Genomic DNA, 19179 nt, shown 5'->3' on the forward strand with positions numbered 1-19179 from the left:
AAACATGTTAGGACACATGTATACTTCATGTCAAGAAAAACGTATTGGAGCAACGCCCTTCGGTAGCTAGGGAGGGGGAAAAGAAACTATATGAAGTATTCCCAGGTCCGTGCTATTTCGAGATGGGAAAGTGTTTGCCTTTGCGAGACTGTGCTGAAACAAGACAAGAGATGAGACGGAAGAGAAGCAAAATGATTTGAGCAAAGATCACAAGCGGTAAAATGAAGGCTTGGTATACTGCCTATCGTATAGTCGCTGTCTTGGTACTTTTTGGGATTTTTTCCACAAAATGTGTTGATGGTGAGTTTCCTTTGTTTTCGCTTCATGCATTTGTTTAAAAAGTTTTGGTCTCGGTCTTTGTGTAATTCTGTTAAAGGACCGTTTGACCGCCAGCTAAGCATTTATTTATCGATATGTGTTTCATCTTGCTTTTCATTCAAATACTAGTTATCACATTTATTTTATTCTACACTTACAGCTGCTCCAGTGATTGAAGTGTTGTCAACAAATTTATCGTCAGCAACAACAGCAGCACTTTCCCACACTACTCCCATGCCATCAGTGACCCTAAATACAACAACAAAAACAACAACAAGAATGGGGATAGTACAAAATGCAACTACAGAAACCATGGCAAGAAACTTTACATCAACCACAACTCCAAGTCCCCTTCCAACTGTAGCACCTACGAAATCAACTTCCCCACCCTTTATACCTAAAGGGTGTAGCCAGATACTAAATGGAACAGAGTATATTCAAGGTAAATGAGCCCTGCATACCTTGTAGCTTGGCTATTTTAACTCCAGTTGACAGCATCTTCGTCAGTAATAAAGAAAGGGGCTAATTTTGGGGTTTTAGGATTAATAGAAAGAGGCTAATTTTTAGGTATATTAGGAAAGAAAAATGTCCTAGGTGGATCTGGTGTTCTATTATTGGAGCTCAGTAATTTAATCCTCTTTAATTATTTTATTTCTCTTGAGACATCCTTTTAAGCCTGATGCACACTGGCAATATAATGACATAACAAGATAGTCGCGCGCATTCTTATGTCCTTATTTTCAAGTGTGAAGGGCGCGACTTATGGCAATAGCGTCGACATAATAACGTGGAGATAACGACATAAAAGAAAACACATGTTTTTTCCCTAATGCCATTATGTCAAATTCTTATGTAATTATGTCGTTATATCGCCAGTGTGCATCAGGCCTTAGTGCTAGCAATGCCGGTTTTTGTTGGTATCATAGGACTAACACAATAAGTAACTTTTGAAAGTTGATTTTGTTGTAAGGTGACAGTCCATTGGCCTGGTTACCCCCGTCACCCTCAGTTGTCATCATTCAAGAAGGGCAAGACATGAAATTGGAGTGCAAGTACTGTTTGATGCACCCTTCCCTCAACCCTTATGTCCACTGGTACAAGAACGACACCCTGCTGAATACCTCATTTGCTGGAGTGGCAATCTATGGGGACACCTTCACAATACTAAATGGGCAGCACAAGGACCACGAGGGGCTGTATCGATGCTCTGTTAGATTGCCTTCTCTTGGCTACAATGCCTCAAGGCTGGTAACTTTGATTATCACTAAGGGTAAGGAGCACATCAAGGATTTTCAAAGGAGGTGGGTGGGGGGGGGGGGTAGATATTCTATGTGAAAGGAATACAATGCGAAAAGGGGACTTTGGGTGCCAGTTCACTTAACCCTCTAGATATGTGCCAGGTTTCTGTGGTGGGAGTGCACTTGTCAAAGGGAGGGGAGGGGTGTGGACTTCTCCTAAAAAGGGTCACATATTGAGTATAAAGAAAAAATAATTTTAACCTTATTCTTACTGGAGTTACCCATAATAATAGCAAATTCCAGCAAGACCCATGATGTTTTCTCTGCATAGTGCAGGCTCTACCTGCATCAGTGTTGCACAATTCTAGTCTCTTTTACATCATGCCTTTTTGACTGTATGAGGAGCTAGAGTGTTACCCACTTACCACCACCATAGGACTTGCTTCTCCCATATTTCAATTGTTGTCTTGAGGCATTGTTTGTGGTTGACCCCAGTGGGAATATAGTACTATGATGACAATTCTTATCCACTCTTTCAGATCAAAACAAATTGATAACATCACTCAAGGCAAAGAATATCACCAAGTCCTCAACACTGCTATCATGGCATTTAAAGCCCTCGAAAGCCATATTTGATTATACAGTAGTCCAGATTCATGTACGCCAGGCGATTTCTGACAAGTGGTCACATTACAGGAAATACATAGAACACATCTCTGGTTCAACAGTGCTTGATGATTTGGAACCTGAGACGCAGTACATCGCAAATGTCAGTGCCATGAATGGGTCAGGTTATAGAGAGTCTGTCACCATAATGTTTTGGTCTTATGGCAACAGTACTATAGGTAAGCTGATCTGCACAATATCAGTCAAAATATGAAAGAATAGAACTTTGAAATTCAGCCGCACTCCTTCATTTCTCTTTTCATTAATCTCCTTAAGGGCCCAATCTCCTGGACTCTGTTCAATGTGTCCACATTACAGAGTTCCCACTTTTTTAAATTGAAATAGTGATGCATTGGGGCTTTGTTTGTGAATTCTTGAAAATCTTTTCTTTGGACCATCCTTATTTGAAATCCTGTATTTGCCTCTGTATCATAGAGTTTACCTATGATATTCTAAATGTGAGTCTCTTTCATGGCAATAACTCAGGGGTTTCATTAAGTTCAGAGTAGGCACTGGAGATTGATAATTAGGGGGTGGATGTTATTTTTTTTATTAGTTCAAATTAAACTTAAATCATTTTTTAAAGTAGCCGGTGCTCGTCAGAAAATAGCTGCGGTTCCGCCGGGGCCTAATGAAACCCCTGATAACTGATTCCTTCCACCTTTTTTATAGTCCCCCACATCCCTGCTATCCTGAGACTTAACTATGCAGAACGCAGAACCCTGGGACTGGTATTCGGTGTGACAGCCCTTATAGTCACTGTCCTGTCCATCTACTGCTTTCTTGCCAACCCTACATGCACCTGTGTCCAGCTACAAGGGTACAGAGCCCCCGTAGAACAAGAGAATACTTCAAGCCAGAGGAAAGATGAACATGATCACCACACGGGTGCACCATGCCCTCGCTGCAACTCTGCCTGCTACAATAATGCGTGAGTGATGATAGTCAACAGAGTTTTTAATGCACACAGTTATCGTTTTTTTTAACCAGATAAGCAGAAGCTAGGTTTCTACGCAGTCAGTGCCTAGTAGGGGTGGATAAAGAATATCCAAAAAGGGGGGAGGGGGCGAAGCAAGAGTTTCAAGAAAGTGGGGCCGGATTCAATGTTATTATGTGTATTTCCGGTAGTTTCTTGGTGTTACGGAGCACCAGCACCAAAAACACAATAGAACAAAAGCCAAAAACAAAGAACTTAGAACAAGACAATGAAATAGAGTACAAAGGCCTTGAGCACCAAAAACAAAGCTCTCCGTAACACCAAGGAATACCCGTATTTTCTTATTTGTTTTGTTATTTCAAAGCCAAATATCTGAGAGAGTGGAGGTACCACTGTACTAAGGGAAAAGGGTAGTAGTACAAGCTCTGAGGCCATTCATTAACACTTTGCAGCACTAGAGAGTGGAGGTACCACTGTTCTAAGGTAAAAGGGTAGTAGTACAAGCTCTGAGGCCATTCATTAACACTTTGCAGCACTAGAGAGTGGAGGTACCACTGTTCTAAGGGAAAAGGGTAGTAGTACAAGCTCTGAGGCCATTAATTAACACTTTGCAGCACTAGAGAGTGGAGGTACCACTGTACTAAGGGAAAAAGGTACAAGCTCTGAGGCCATTAATTAACACTTTGCAGCAAGAGAGTGAAGGTACCACTGTACTAAGTGAAAAGGGTAGTAGTACAAGCTCTGAGGCCATTCATTAACACTTTGCAGCACTAGAGAGTGGAGGTACCACTGTACTAAGGGAAAAGGGTAGTGTTACAAGCTCTGAGGCCATTAATTAACACTTTGCAGCACTAGAGAGTGGAGGTACCACTGTACTAAGGAAAAAGGGTAGTAGTACAAGCTCTGAGGCCATTAATTAACACTTTGCAGCACTAGAGAGTGGAGGTACCACTGTTCTAAGGGAAAAGGGTAGTGTTACAAGCTCTGAGGCCATTAATTAACACTTTGCAGCACTAGAGAGTGGAGGTACCACTGTACTAAGGAAAAAGGGTAATAGTACAAGCTCTGAGGCCATTCATTAACACTTTGCAGCACTAGAGAGTGGAGGTACCACTGTACTAAGTGAAAAGGGTAGTGGTACAAGCTCTGAGGCCATTCATTAACACTTTGCAGCCCTAGAGAGTGGAGGTACCACTGTACTAAGGGAAAAGGGTAGTGTTACAAGCTCTGAGGCCATTAATTAACACTTTGCAGCACTAGAGAGTGGAGGTACCACTGTACTACGGGAAAAGGGTAGTAGTACAAGCTCTGAGGCCATTAATTAACACTTTGCAGCACTAGAGAGTGGAGGTACCACTGTACTAAGGGAAAAGGGTAGTAGTACAAGCTCTGAGGCCATTAATTAACACTTTGCAGCACTAGAGAGTGGAGGTACCACTGTACTAAGCGAAAAGGGTAGTAGTACAAGCTCTGAGGCCATTAATTAACACTTTGCAGCACTAGAGAGTGGAGGTACCACTGTACTAAGGGAAAAGGGTAGTAGTACAAGCTCTGAGGCCATTAATTAACACTTTGCAGCACCAAGGCACAAATAAGCTCATATCTCATGGTTTGTCTGCATTTTGTATCGTGTTTACCTATTTTATTTTATATTTGCTTTAATTGTAATTGGGGGACTTTGTATTTTATCTTGTTTTATCTTGTTTCACAGATCCTTCAATGTCAACACTGAGGAGGAACAACTAATGAATGTCATATGATAACCCCAACTAGACAAGTGAGCATCACAATACACTATTTCTGCTTTACGTTAGTTTTATTCATCCAGATCAATGACTAATTAAGAGTATTTTACTTCTTGGTGTATCTTTCATTGCTATATATTGCCTGGATAAGTATGTTAAGTAAAGAAAACAAGTTATAAAAATGCTTTTTGAATGATTGCGAGATTTGTTTTTCTTTGGGCTGAGTACCTTTATACACTTCGTCACTAAAATATAAAAGTAATATATGTACAGATATTTGATCCAATCTCTTTTGCCATACTTTGCCCTGATACAGGTAAAATATTAATTACGAAAATATTAATTCACAATATCAATTAAAAAATTAAAATCAGTTTGTACAGGTTTGTAAAAGTGCTACCATTTTCAAGAAGTAAGTGATTTAATGGTTTTGTCACACTTTTTCAAAAATAAAAATAACGTTTAAAAAAGTGACAGGGAGAATTCCCCTAACCTACTATATAATTAAAAAAGTCGCGATCCTACACTAGAATTGTAAATTTTTATAGTCTTTTTTGTGGTCTACCATACTCACAAACATAATTGCCGCACTTCCACCAAGCGTGTCTTTCTTGCCATATGGCAATATGCCTTGTATATCAAAGTTCGCACTGCGTTGTTAACAGAATGTTCTTTTCTTATGCCTCAAGAAGGACAAAAACAACGTCCTGTTTCTTTGATGTTCCATCCAACATCAACAACAATGTAGTCCAACTTTGTTTTGATGCGAAAACGTCATTAACCAGCTACGGTTTCAGATGCATTTTGCTTGTCATTTGACACACCGGTTTTCATGTGACATACTTGCTGTCACGTTATAATAATACTTCATTGCATAACGTTTTAGTTATAACGCGTGACTGTCACGTTTCTCGACTGGCCAATGACGTTCACGCAGTTGGGTTTGGACTGACCAATGGGGTTGTAGGAGATTTCTCTCCGTCATCTTTGTTGGTGGAGTTCACATATTCGGAGTCAAACGTGCTCAGGTCAATAAGTATCTGAAATCACATTTACAATAACGATCACTTTAAAAGTAAAATAAAAGGGAACTCTATCTCAGGCGTAATAATTGGTTTCATCACAACATCTCAAAAAGTGCTGTTTGAGAATTATCAAATATTGGTGCTAAGCATAACCTGGAAACCCTCTGGGAGCCAGGTCGACGCGAAGACCGGAAGCGGGAGTGGGCATGCTTCCTGTGTCCCTGATCTTCGCGAAGACCTGGGTCCCCGAGGATGCCCGAAAATATGTCTAAAGAGCAGACACTTAACAGTGAATAAAACTGCAAAATTGGGGTTCCATAATGTCTCGGCAAACTCTGAATAACATCATCGTTACCGGAGATTTAAAGCCGCATTGTCACCAGTTTACTTCCGGAGGTCCGACGGAAACCTCAACCGTTAAAAGACAAAAGAATCTATTAGAATCCGAGATTTTAAACAGGCCGTCCGCTCTAAATTATCAGTCACATCATCAAAGAAACTTCCAATAGACACAGTGCTTTCAATATTTTGAAATATTTTTCGCGTTTTCCGTTAAAAATCATCGGTAACTGACCGGAAGTAAACTGGTGACAATGCGGCTTTAACATGAGGATGTATAGAAGTTCTTCACCCGTTACGAGGAGTACTAACCTTTTCAGCAGAGAGCATTCTGTTGAGGGTTCGGCAAAGCATTGAGAATGTTGGTCTAACAGTCGGGTCCAGCTGCCAACATTCCCAGATTACTGCATAACTACAAGACAAAGGCATCAAGTATAAGTGAATATAAACGATCTGCCGTTTAAGAAAGTTATATAGATCAACAAACCCTTTGGAACCCAGTTCCCTTTCTGGATATTTTAATACTGTTGCATGGCACACGGAAATCACCTGGCTAGACTATACAAGTGCAATACCAATCACGATGTATTGATGACTGTAGTGCCGGACAGCACAACCAGGGTCGCTGGGTGGTGATAATGAGTAGCAGTACCATTTTGTACTTACAGCTCCTCTGAGCAGTAGTCAGGTCTTGGCATGCGGTAGCCAAGGTGGAGGTTGCTGATCAACTGCTCTCGCGTCATCCCGGGGTATGGGTTGGCACCTACGAACAAAGAAGTACACCCTCCTTAGTTGTCGCTTTGAATAAACATCACTAAATAAGTTCTTTAACATTCTCATGAAGTATTGCGCTTACCTAATGTGACTATTTCCCACATCAGAACACCAAATGACCATCTGGAATAGAAGCCTAAATGTTAAAAAGATGCTCACAAAGGCATCTACGACACGCAATGGTCCTCTTGAAATCCTTGGCGGAATTGGGAAACCATTCCCAATGTGATTTAAATCTGATTCGTTCTTAGTAATGGAATATAGGAGCAATTTAAGTTGGTTGCCAATAGGTGGACTCTTTACGTTAAGTGGGTAGTGTGAATGATGTAATTCCTTAATACTGCTGGTGTAGTAAGTACTGAACAATTAGTGAACGTTAACAAGTTTTCACGTCAGCTTCCTGTAAACCCTACCCAACAGGCGCACCAAACTTGCGCACAAGATACACACCACAAACAGATCCTATCGAACCGAGGTTAACTCTAGAACATTTCAAGTAAATCTTCTCTAACACCAGCATGATTTCCTGAAGACCTAACCCTAGCTTTAGGGTAGTATCCTTAAAATCCTAGAAGGTGTGACGTTAGAACCATCGCAGGACGCTTTCTATAATAACTCACACGTCACTCTCAATCGTCGTGATTCCCTTGAAGATGGACTCATAGGCCATCCACCGCAGCGGTAGCTCGCCCTAAGAATAAGAAAGTCAAATCGTATCAATTAAAAGTTGTACACCTGAAAACAGTAGGGTTAGCAATAACGGCCGCACGTTTGCTATCTTGTTATAGCCAAATTCGTTGTTGCGCGACCTCCCAGAATCGAAAATTCCTTTATTCGTTCGGGAATAGCGCGTAGTCAATCAAACCAAACAATAAAAAACCCGACATACCGCCCCCCCAAGCTTGTGGCTGACTACGCGCTATTCCCAAACGAGACAAGGATTTTGGATTCGCCGAGTTCGCGCAACAACGAATTTGGCTGTAACCTTTATAGAGATTACCCATGATTAAAAAAAATTAAATCTTTTACTGACCTCCGTAGTCTTAAGATACTGGTTTTCCTGGTAAATGTCTCGCGCAAGACCAAAATCAGCGATCTTACAGACATTTCCCTTGTCCATTAGTATGTTCCTAGCGGCCAAGTCACGATGGACGAGCTGAAAATATCCAATATAGTCGCTAAGTTCAAAATCTAAGTTCGGCAAGCAGTACCGAAAGAAATCCATAACAAAATTCTGTGGCACTTTATCAATAAGGTCTTGGTTTGAAGTTATAACTTCCTCGAAAAACAAAAACAAAAAAAACGATGTTGCACATTTGTTTGATGCTTAGCACTCTCGTCTTTAGACTGGCTACACGCCCTATTTGCCACATGAAGGAATTCAGATTCCTGATTCTTGACACTCACCTTTAGACTGGGATGTAGCTAATTGCACGCGCTATTTGCCACATGAAGGAATTCAGATACCTGATTCTTGACACTCATCCTTAGACTGGCGAGGTAGCTAATTGCACGCGCTATTTGCCACATAAAGGAATTCAGATACCTGATTCTTGACACTCATCTTTAGACTGGCGAGGTAGCTAATTGCACGCGCTATTTGCCACATGAAGGAATTCAGATACCTGATTCTTGACACTCATCTTTAGACTGGCGAGGTAGCTAATTGCACGCGCTATTTGCCACATGAAGGAATTCAGTTACCTGATTCTTGACACTCATCTTTAGACTGGCGAGGTAGCTCATTCCACGCGCTATTTGCCACATGAAGGAATTCAGATACCTGATTCTTGACACTCATCTTTAGACTGGCGAGGTAGCTCATTCCACGCGCTGTTTGCCACATGAAGGAATTCAGATACCTGATTCTTGACACTCATCTTTAGACTGGCGAGGTAGCTCATTCCACGCGCTATTTGCCACATGAAGGAATTCAGATACCTGATTTTTGACACTCATCTTTAGACTGGCGAGGTAGCTCATTCCACGCTTTTTGCCACATGAAGGAATTCGGATACCTGATTCTTGACACTCACCGTTGGACTGGCGATGTAGCTCATTCCACGCGCTATTTGCCACATGAAGGAATCCAGATACCTGATTCTTGACACTCATCTTTAGACCGGCGAGGTAGCTCATTCCACGCGCTATTTGCCACATGAAGGAATCCCGATACCTGATTCTTGACACTCATCTTTAGACTGGCCAGGTAGCTCATTCCACGCGCTATTTGCCACATGAAGGAATTCAGATACCTGATTCTTGACACTCATCTTTAGACTGGCGAGGTAGCTAATTGCACGCGCTGTTTGCCACGTGAAGGAATTCAGATACCTGATTCTTGACACTCATCTTTAGACTGGCGAGGTAGCTCATTCCACGCGCTATTTGCCACATGAAGGAATTCAGATACCTGATTTTTGACACTCATCTTTAGACTGGCGATGTAGCTCATTCCACGCGCTATTTGCCACATGAAGGAATCCCGATACCTGATTCTTGACACTCATCTTTAGACTGGCGAGGTAGCTCATTCCACGCGCTATTTGCCACATGAAGGAATTCAGATACCTGATTCTTGACACTCATCTTTAGACTGGCGAGGTAGCTCATTCCACGCGCTATTTGCCACATGAAGGAATTCAGATACCTGATTCTTGACACTCATCTTTAGACTGGCGAGGTAGCTCATTCCACGCGCTATTTGCCACATGAAGGAATTCAGATACCTGATTCTTTACACTCATCTTTAGACTGGCGAGGTAGCTCATTCCACGCGCTATTTGCCACATGAAGGAATTCAGATACCTGATTCTTGACACTCACCGTTAGACTGGCGAGGTAGCTCATTCCACGCGCTATTTGCCACATGAAGGAATCCCGATACCTGATTCTTGACACTCATCTTTAGACCGGCGAGGTAGCTCATTCCACGCGCTATTTGCCACATGAAGGAATGCCGATACCTGATTCTTGACACTCATCTTTAGACTGGCGAGGTAGCTAATTGCACGTGCTATTTGCCACATGAAGGAATTCAGATACCTGATTCTTGACACTCACCTTTAGACTGGCGAGGTAGCTCATTCCACGCGCTGTTTGCCACATGAAGGAATTCAGATACCTGATTCTTGACACTCATCTTTAGACTGGCGAGGTAGCTCATTCCACGCGCTATTTGCCACATGAAGGAATTCAGATACCTGATTCTTGACACTCACCTTTAGACTGGCGAGGTAGCTCATTCCACGCGCTGTTTGCCACATGAAGGAATTCAGATACCTGATTCTTGACACTCATCTTTAGACTGGCGAGGTAGCTCATTCCACGCGCTATTTGCCACATGAAGGAATTCAGATACCTGATTTTTGACACTCATCTTTAGACTGGCGAGGTAGCTCATTCCACGCTTTTTGTCACATGAAGGAATTCGGATACCTGATTCTTGACACTCACCGTTGGACTGGCGATGTAGCTCATTCCACGCGCTATTTGCCACATGAAGGAATCCCGATACCTGATTCTTGACACTCATCTTTAGACCGGCGAGGTAGCTCATTCCACGCGCTATTTGCCACATGAAGGAATCCCGATACCTGATTCTTGACACTCATCTTTAGACTGGCCAGGTAGCTCATTCCACGCGCTATTTGCCACATGAAGGAATTCAGATACCTGATTCTTGACACTCATCTTTAGACTGGCGGGGTAGCTCATTCCACGCGCTATTTGCCACATGAAGGAATTCAGATACCTGATTCTTGACACTCATCTTTAGACTGGCGAGGTAGCTCATTCCACGCGCTATTTGCCACGTGAAGGAATTCAGATACCTGATTCTTGACACTCATCTTTAGACTGGCGAGGTAGCTCATTCCACGCGCTATTTGCCACATGAAGGAATTCAGATACCTGATTCTTTACACTCATCTTTAGACTGGCGAGGTAGCTCATTCCACGCGCTATTTGCCACATGAAGGAATTCAGATACCTGATTCTTTACACTCATCTTTAGATTGGCGAGGTAGCTCATTCCACGCGCTATTTGCCACATGAAGGAATTCAGATACCTGATTCTTGAAACTCACCGTTAGACTGGCGATGTAGCTCATTCCACGCGCTATTTGCCACATGAAGGAATCCCGATACCTGATTCTTGACACTCATCTTTAGACCGGCGAGGTAGCTCATTCCACGCGCTATTTGCCACATGAAGGAATCCCGATACCTGATTCTTGACATTCATCTTTAGACTGGCGAGGTAGCTAATTGCACGCGCTATTTGCCACATGAAGGAATTCAGATACCTGGTTCTTGACACTCACCTTTAGACTGGCGAGGTAGCTCATTCCACGCGCTATTTGCCACATGAAGGAATTCAGATACCTGATTCTTGACACTCATCTTTAGACTGGCGAGGTAGCTCATTGCACGCGCTATTTGCCACATGAAGGAATTCAGATACCTGATTCTTGACACTCATCTTTAGACTGGCGAGGTAGCTCATTCCACGCGCTATTTGCCACATGAAGGAATTCAGATACCTGATTCTTGACACTCATCTTTAGACTGGCGAGGTAGCTCATTCCACGCGCTATTTGCCACATGAAGGAATTCCGATACCTGATTCTTGACACTCATCTTTAGACCGGCGAGGTAGCTCATTCCACGCGCTATTTGCCACATGAAGGAATTCAGATACCTGATTCTTGACACTCACCTTTAGACTGGCGAGGTAGCTAATTGCACGCGCTATTTGCCACATGAAGGAATTCAGATACCTGATTCTTGACACTCACCTTTAGACTGGCGAGGTAGCTCATTCCACGCGCTATTTGCCACATGAAGGAATTCAGATACCTGATTCTTGACACTCATCTTTAGACTGGCGAGGTAGCTAATTGCACGCGCTATTTGCCACATGAAGGAATTCAGATACCTGATTCTTGACACTCATCTTTAGACTGGCGAGGTAGCTCATTCCACGCGCTATTTGCCACATGAAGGAATTCAGATACCTGATTCTTGACACTCATCTTTAGACTGGCGAGGTAGCTCATTCCACGCGCTATTTGCCACATGAAGGAATTCCGATACCTGATTCTTGACACTCATCTTTAGACCGGCGAGGTAGCTCATTCCACGCGCTATTTGCCACATGAAGGAATTCAGATACCTGATTCTTGACACTCACCTTTAGACTGGCGAGGTAGCTCATTCCACGCGCTATTTGCCACATGAAGGAAAGTAGATCCCTGCACGTAAGTGTCAGGCTTCCGCCCGCAAGGTTTGAGTAGATCCGGTTGCCTTGACTCTTGCGAAGAAAGTCCAGCAGATTTCCAAGCGAGCAGTACTCCACTATGATGTACGAGCTGTCTGTGGGTTAAAGAATGCAAAGCCGACAAGAAGAAAACTTTAAGGGCTTTCTAAGACTGTGAAGCCTGTCTCTCACACTACGTTGTCCCGGGTTCGATCCCGGCCCAACTGTGGAAAACAAGTCATAACCAAGTAATAAATGTTTTGAAAGATAAGACACTCCAAATAGAGACACTGCAAGAAAATTTGCTTCGGTAAAAAGAATTAATTTAACCCTCCAGTTTAACCGGAGGAAGATAAAATTAAACATTAATCTTGTCCTTGGAGATAAGGCGATCAGAAACCCGGATACCGACGCATGTGGCTATCACTTTTTTTTATTTTTTATTTTTGCTTCAAACCTCAGAAAAAAAAATCCAGTGTTGACCTGATCTGGATTGAACACCTATTACTTGAGAGAAAAGCCTTGAGAGAGAAGCCTGGTACCACTGAGCTTATTGCGGGTATTCCTTGGTGTTACGGAGAGCTTTGTTTTTTGTGCTCAAGGCCTTTGTACTCTATTTCATTGTCAAGTTCTAAGGTCTTTGTTTTTGGCTTTTGTTCCATTGTGTTTTTGGTGCTGGTGCTCCGTAACACCAAGAAACTACCCCTTATTGCTACACCTTAAACAAACACTGTTTTTGCCGAATTAGAAAAGTGGCCGGGGGTGTCTTACCCCCTTTAGTACAGCAGCCCAGCAGACATACGATGTTGGGGTGAGGAGCTAGGGACTTCATCAGCTCCAATTCCGCCAAGAAGTCCTTCATGTGCACGGCATCCACGTTATCTATAAAGTTCACAAGATGTCAAGAGAACTTTTATCAGACTGGTACCCAATCGCCAAAATGAGAAGTTTAATTAGAAAATTAATTAGGCGCGCTCTGCCATGTGGGTTGCCTGTGGTATTTTACCAACACGCGCCTAATTAATCGCCACAGGCAACCCACGCATTAATGATGTTTCCCTTATTCCTTCTTAGTTTCTTCTCATTTTGGCGACTGGGTACGTGTCTGACCGTTTATAAGATTTACGAACGCGGGGAGTCTATGACGGCTCACAAGCAAGATTTCAGTGCGCGCTACAATATATTTTTTAGCGCGCTAGCTTCTTTAAGCAACTTGACCGCCACACTCCTATCCCTATTTCAATACGAACCCGGCCGACGTCCGTGTACGAGTGTGAGCGTGGCATTATCTCCAAGCATTTGACTGCCACTATCCTATTACCATTTCAGTGCGAACCCTGCCTGACGTCCGTGTAAGAGTGTACACATAGTATTACCTTTAAGCATCTTGGCCGCCACTATCCCTATATCAGTGAGAACCCGGCTTGACATCCGTGTACAAGTGTGAACGTGACATTAACTTTGAGCATCTTGTCGCCACTATCCTATCCTTTTTAGTGCAAACCCGCCCTGACGTCCGTTTACGAGTGTAAACGTAGCATCACCCACGGTATATAGGATAATTTGACTCCGACATGAAGTCTAATTTCTTGTTAGTGTCGAATAAGCGCGTATTCCTATTTTGCCTGGATGTATTTGCCTTGGTTTCGCTCCTGCAGCGGGCTCTGTACCTACGCGCTTGCGACCTTTCAAACGACGCGCTTAGTAACCGGCGCCACCTGTTAAATGAGTAACTTGACCACCTCGATCCCCAGCGGCGCGTTTTTTCTCTTGCAAACGACGCGCCGCTAGGGGTCGAGGCATTACGTGACGTGACATTACCTTTAAGCATCTTGACTGCCACTATCCTGTTCCCGCTCTTTGTTTTCATGACGGCCCTATGAACCTTGCCAAAGTGGCCCTTCCCAATCACTTTACCAATGGTCAGACACCTCTTAGGCACCTCCCAGTTGATGGGCTTGCCAAGCGAGTCGTATAAGTTGCCATCCACTGCCGAGGCCGCTCCTGGCACGTCATAGTCTTGTCGCACTGTCACGTACGAGTAGCTCGCATCCTCGTCTGCGGGCTATGATATAACAATAGCAGTGATTGGCTTATTGAGGTATTGATATAACAGTAGCCGTGATTGGCTTATTGCTATGACAATAGCAGTGATTGGCTTATTGATGTATTGATAAAACAATAGCAGTGATTGGCTTATTGATGTATTGATAAAACAATAGCAGTGATTGGCTTATTATGGAATTGATAGAACAATAGCAGTGATTGGCTTATTATGGAATTGATATAACAATAGCAGTGATTGGCTTATTATGGAATTTATATAACCAATAGCAGTGATTGGCTTATTATGGAATTGATCTAACAATAGCAGCGATTGGCTTATCGATGTATTCATATAACAATAACAGTGATTGGCTAATTGATGTTTTGATATAGTAATAGGCGTTATTATTATAACTTCATGCGCGAGCTAAAGAAACAGCTAGGTGATGTGAACGCTTGTGCTTAATATCGTCGCGAAAACAAGAAAGGAAATAAAAAAATCCTGATTCCTTGACAGCCGTCTTACTGATATAGAATAGACAACTTGGGCAAACATGTTTATCAACGGCGAACGGTCACCGGAGGTTCAACGTTTGCTTTACGAATTCTCGCTTCCGCTCAGTGAAAGTAGACGTATCTGCTCTCACGACGGTTAACATCAGAAAACTGCTAGTGCTGCGGTAGCTTTGAAAACAAAAATAATCTACTTCCGTTTGCCATCTGTCCTCCTGAGACGTCCTAATAAGAAAGGAAGTGTCAGGTGACTTACACGAGCCGACGTGTATCTCACGGAAGGAGACGATGACAAGGTCGCGCGCATTTTCTGAGCACTCCGTCGCCGCCACAGCACCAATAGGATAAGGAGCACAAGGACCAATAACAGCACGCCTCCCACGGCCCCTCCAATGACGGCCCCACTGGTCTGGGGGCTAGCATGGGGAGGCAACACTTGGTCCACCTCTTTATTGGCACTTCTAGATCCTGGAATGCACAGGGAAAAGGAATAAAAACCAGTCTACAACCAGGCGTTCTTACCGGGTCCTTGGAGATCAGTGGGTTAGCTTGGGGTCTGGGACAAGCTCATCCACACTAACCACAGAAAACCCGATCTAAGACCCCGATAGAAACACCTGGGATTGGGCCAAATAGATAGGTGTTAGGACAGACAACAGGTCAACAGGTGGGATCCTGGTATTAGGGCAGGCTACAAGTATACATGTGGCGACCTAGTATCAATGGCAGACTACAAGTATACATGTGGCAACGCAGTGTACTAAATGTGGATGAGTCAAAGTTATTCTTCAGCCTGTCTCTAGTTTTTTCCTGTCAGGCATTCTAATGGAAAAGGGGTTTTTATACGAGAGAGTAAGGCCAAATAGAGCTTTAACACTACCTTGAAGGTTGAACTTGTGACTTGGGTCACTGCTACCGTACTTGTTCATGGCCCAGACACGAAACACCACCGAACCCCAGCCCTGCTTCCTGGTCAACACCAGCGTGGTGTTAGTACCAGCTTCCACTACTGTCCAGGAAGAATTAGATTGTATTGGACTTGGCTTGTATTCTACGGAAAACCAAGCAGTGGAGCCACCATCATATCCTGGATACCAGGTAATGTGGACGGTGGTAGGAGACGTCTGGTTGACCATGAGATTGGCTGGCTTGCTGGGTGGACCTGGAAATAGTAGACCAAATAAGGCCAATCATTAAATATATAAATTTGGAGAGCAAATCACCCACCTCGCAAGTGGGACAGGCTCTTACCCAGGATTAGCTGGGGGGGGGGGGGGGGGGGGGCGCAGTCATAGGAATCATATGAAAAAAGCATATAATTTGAAGATTCCTTAAGAAATGACCCATTTTTTGGCCGCCAAGGGGGGGGGGGGGGGGTGCGCAGTCGTAGGGATCATATGGAAAAAGTATATAATATTAAGTTTCCTTAATAAGAAATGACCCACTTTTTGGCCGCCAAAGTGTGTGGGGGGGGGGGGGGGGGGCTGCGGATACCCCATGTGCATGTGGATACCCCATCGCGCCTGTGAAATGCTGGTACAAGAGTGCAGATGCAACATGGTCGGGGTAAAAGACACAGGAAGGTGCCCGATCTATACCACTAATCTCATCCACTCTACTCTGATGAGCGGAACCCTTTCCAATACTTGCAGTATCGCATTAAATCACACAAATCACTCGTTCTCACCTCGCACCATAAGCGTGATATTTCCCGATGCCATCCCCGCAAGGTTCCATCCACGACACACGTACAGACCATCGTCGTCCGAGGATACACCCTGTAGCTCCAGGGACGCGACAAGACTCGTCTCGCTCGTCTCACGTACGCGCCCTTGGCGTATAAGCTCACGGCTATTCTTAGACCATGTAACTCGCGGTAGAGGGGACCCAGTGAAGAGACAAGTTAGACTCACGTCAAGGCCCCGCGCGACCGTCATCAGGGAGTTCATAGTAGACACCTTTGGAGCAACGGCGGAGGATTTCTCTACAATGGAAAGTGTCGGTTAGACAAGAAGCACAATTTTAATGTTCACATCAAATACTACCGTACACTGAAGAAAATTCAAGTGTTTGTTAACAAACGACCTTACTACTCATTATTTCTAAATTTTTTGTTCAAGCGCCTCGTTATCTACGCACCTTGTTCATTGTTTCCCATTGTTCACCCGTCTTATCATCTACGCGCACTTTTCCTTGTTTTCTATTGTTCGCGCGTCTCATTATTATCTACGCGCACTGTTCTGTGTTTTCCATTGTTCACGCGTCTTCCCCTTACCTACGCGCACGTATATACATTATCTACGCACTGTTCTTTGTTTCTCATTGTTCACGCGTCTTCTCATTATCCACGCGCACTGTTCTTTGTTTTCAATTGTTCACGCGTCTTCTCATTATTCACGCGCACTGTTCTTTGTTTCCCATTGTTCACACGTCTTCTCATTTTCTACGCGCACTGTTCTTTGTTTCCCATTGTTCACACGTCTTCTCATTATCCACGCGCACTGTTCTTTGTATCCTATTGTTCACGCGTCTTGTCATTATCTAAGCGCACTGTTCCTTGTGTCCAATTATTACGCGTCTTCTTATCATCTACGCGCACTGTTTTTTGTTATTGTTCACGTATCTTCTCATCATCCACGCGCACTGTTCTTTGCATCCTATTGTTCACGCGTCCTGTCATTATCTAAGCGCACTGTTCCTTGTGTCCAATTATTACGCGTCTTCTTATCATCTACGCGCACTGTTCTTTGTTATTGTTCACGTATCTTCTCATTATCCACGCGCACTGTTTTTTGTATCCTATTGTTCACGCGTCTCTTCATTATCTAAGCGCACTGTTCCTTGGTCCAATTATTACGCGTCTTCTTATCATCCACGCGCACTGTTGTTTGTTATTGTTCACGTATCTTCTCATTATCCACGCGCACTGTTCTTTGTATCCTATTGTTCACGCGTCTTGTCATTATCTAAGCGCATTGTTCCTTGTGTCCAATTATTACGCGTCTTCTTATCATCCACGCGCACTGTTATTTGTTATTGTTCACGTATCTTCTCATTATCTATATGCACTGTTCTTTGTATCCTATTGTTCACGCGTCTTGTCATTATCTAAGCGCACTGTTCCTTGTGTCCAATTATTACGCGTTTTTGTTATCATCCACGCGCACTGTTCTGTGTTATTGTTCACGTATCTTCTCATTATCTATACGCACTGTTCTTTGTATCCTATTGTTCACGCGTCTTGTCATTATCTCTAAGCGCACTGTTCCTTGTGTCCAATTATTACGCGTCTTCTTATCATCCACGCGCACTGTTGTTTGTTTTGTTCACGTATCTTCTCATTATCTATACGCTAGTGAAAGGCTCCGAAAAAAATAACTATAACGGGGAACAAAACTAGTAGAGAAAATTGGCCGTTTTACTGCTTATCAACTTCTCTCCTCCGAATTTTACGCTCCTCCCACTCCCCCTGGACAATGTTGGTTTTAAAATGTCCGTAAATAAAAAGCGAACGTAGACAACATTGTTTGGTGGGGGGAGGGGGAGGAAAGACATAAAAATCGTCGTTAAGGTATAGAGAAGTGCTTTTTCAATAATTTTCTCTACAGTTCCCCCCCCCCCCCCCCCCCCCCCCCGTTGTAGGCTATGTTCTGTGGTCAAGATTATGAGGCTATTAAGCCTTGAATCAGCGTTCTCGTAATTCAGGATTTTTTTCTAAAGGAAGGTGATTACGTTCCTAAATTTAATGACTCATTAAAAAAAATTCTTACCTAACACTTTAACAGTAGCCTGTGAGCTTATCATCACGCCATTCGCGTTGCTCACGACACATGTGTATGTGCCAGCATCGCTGAGTACCGTCCCCCTGATGGTTAGTGTGTACACCTTCACCGTGCTTGGTAACGTTCGTACATCAATCGAGAGTCGGGAGCCGATCGGTATAGTGATCTTTTTGCCGTCTTTCATCCAGACAAGCGAACTCATTGGTAGGCCAACCATACTGCACTGAAGCCATGTGACATCGCCTACTATGCCGACAGTGTTGTTTGGGTGGGCGATGATTGACGGATCTGGGGGATTGAAATGAAGGATGCGATGTCGAAAGGATAATATGGAAGATGCAAGGGAAGCAGAATGACTTGGAAGTTTTGTAAATGACTGAAGCTTAACACCAAAAAACTAAATTTTCTACCGAAGCCTTGAATGGAGCCATGGATCTAGGGTATTTGAAATGATGTTTGAGATGTCGAAAGGATAATATGGCAAACATGGGGGAAGCAGAAAGAAATGACTTGGAAGTCTTGGAAATGACTGAACC

At 43.4% G+C, this 19179-nt stretch overlaps 2 protein-coding genes across 4 annotated transcripts in view; one reads left to right on the plus strand and one right to left on the minus strand.

The window, feature by feature from the left end:
• Positions 1 to 5100, plus strand: LOC116617491. The gene is made up of 6 exons (XM_048732213.1): positions 1 to 300; positions 479 to 760; positions 1289 to 1588; positions 2096 to 2401; positions 2895 to 3153; positions 4871 to 5100. Exons 1-6 carry the CDS (start codon positions 222 to 224, stop codon positions 4917 to 4919), a joined length of 1275 nt encoding a protein of 424 aa, XP_048588170.1. The 5' UTR covers positions 1 to 221; the 3' UTR covers positions 4920 to 5100.
• The window catches only part of LOC116617489 (fibroblast growth factor receptor 3-like), a 25203-nt gene continuing 10980 nt past the window's right edge, over positions 4957 to 19179 (minus strand). For 2 of the 3 annotated variants that reach the window (XM_048732210.1, XM_048732211.1), the window contains exons 5-17: positions 18632 to 18931; positions 16549 to 16845; positions 15742 to 16023; positions 15118 to 15329; positions 14124 to 14367; positions 13074 to 13184; positions 12237 to 12418; positions 8076 to 8198; positions 7663 to 7733; positions 7125 to 7165; positions 6935 to 7031; positions 6581 to 6680; positions 4957 to 5944 (exon numbers count right to left, since the gene is read on the minus strand). In XM_048732210.1, the coding sequence (XP_048588167.1) occupies positions 5834 to 5944; positions 6581 to 6680; positions 6935 to 7031; positions 7125 to 7165; positions 7663 to 7733; positions 8076 to 8198; positions 12237 to 12418; positions 13074 to 13184; positions 14124 to 14367; positions 15118 to 15329; positions 15742 to 16023; positions 16549 to 16845; positions 18632 to 18931 (2171 nt within the window). In that variant the 3' untranslated portion in view covers positions 4957 to 5833. Of the gene's footprint in view, positions 5945 to 6580; positions 6681 to 6934; positions 7032 to 7124; positions 7166 to 7662; positions 7734 to 8075; positions 8199 to 12236; positions 12419 to 13073; positions 13185 to 14123; positions 14368 to 15117; positions 15330 to 15741; positions 16024 to 16548; positions 16846 to 17000; positions 18450 to 18631; positions 18932 to 19179 lie in introns of those variants that run through there. The other variant, XM_048732212.1, reaches the window with a different exon arrangement.

Source organism: Nematostella vectensis, chromosome 9 (genome assembly GCF_932526225.1).
Source record: "Nematostella vectensis chromosome 9, jaNemVect1.1, whole genome shotgun sequence".
In the NCBI taxonomy this organism is placed as follows: Eukaryota; Metazoa; Cnidaria; class Anthozoa; order Actiniaria; family Edwardsiidae; genus Nematostella; species Nematostella vectensis.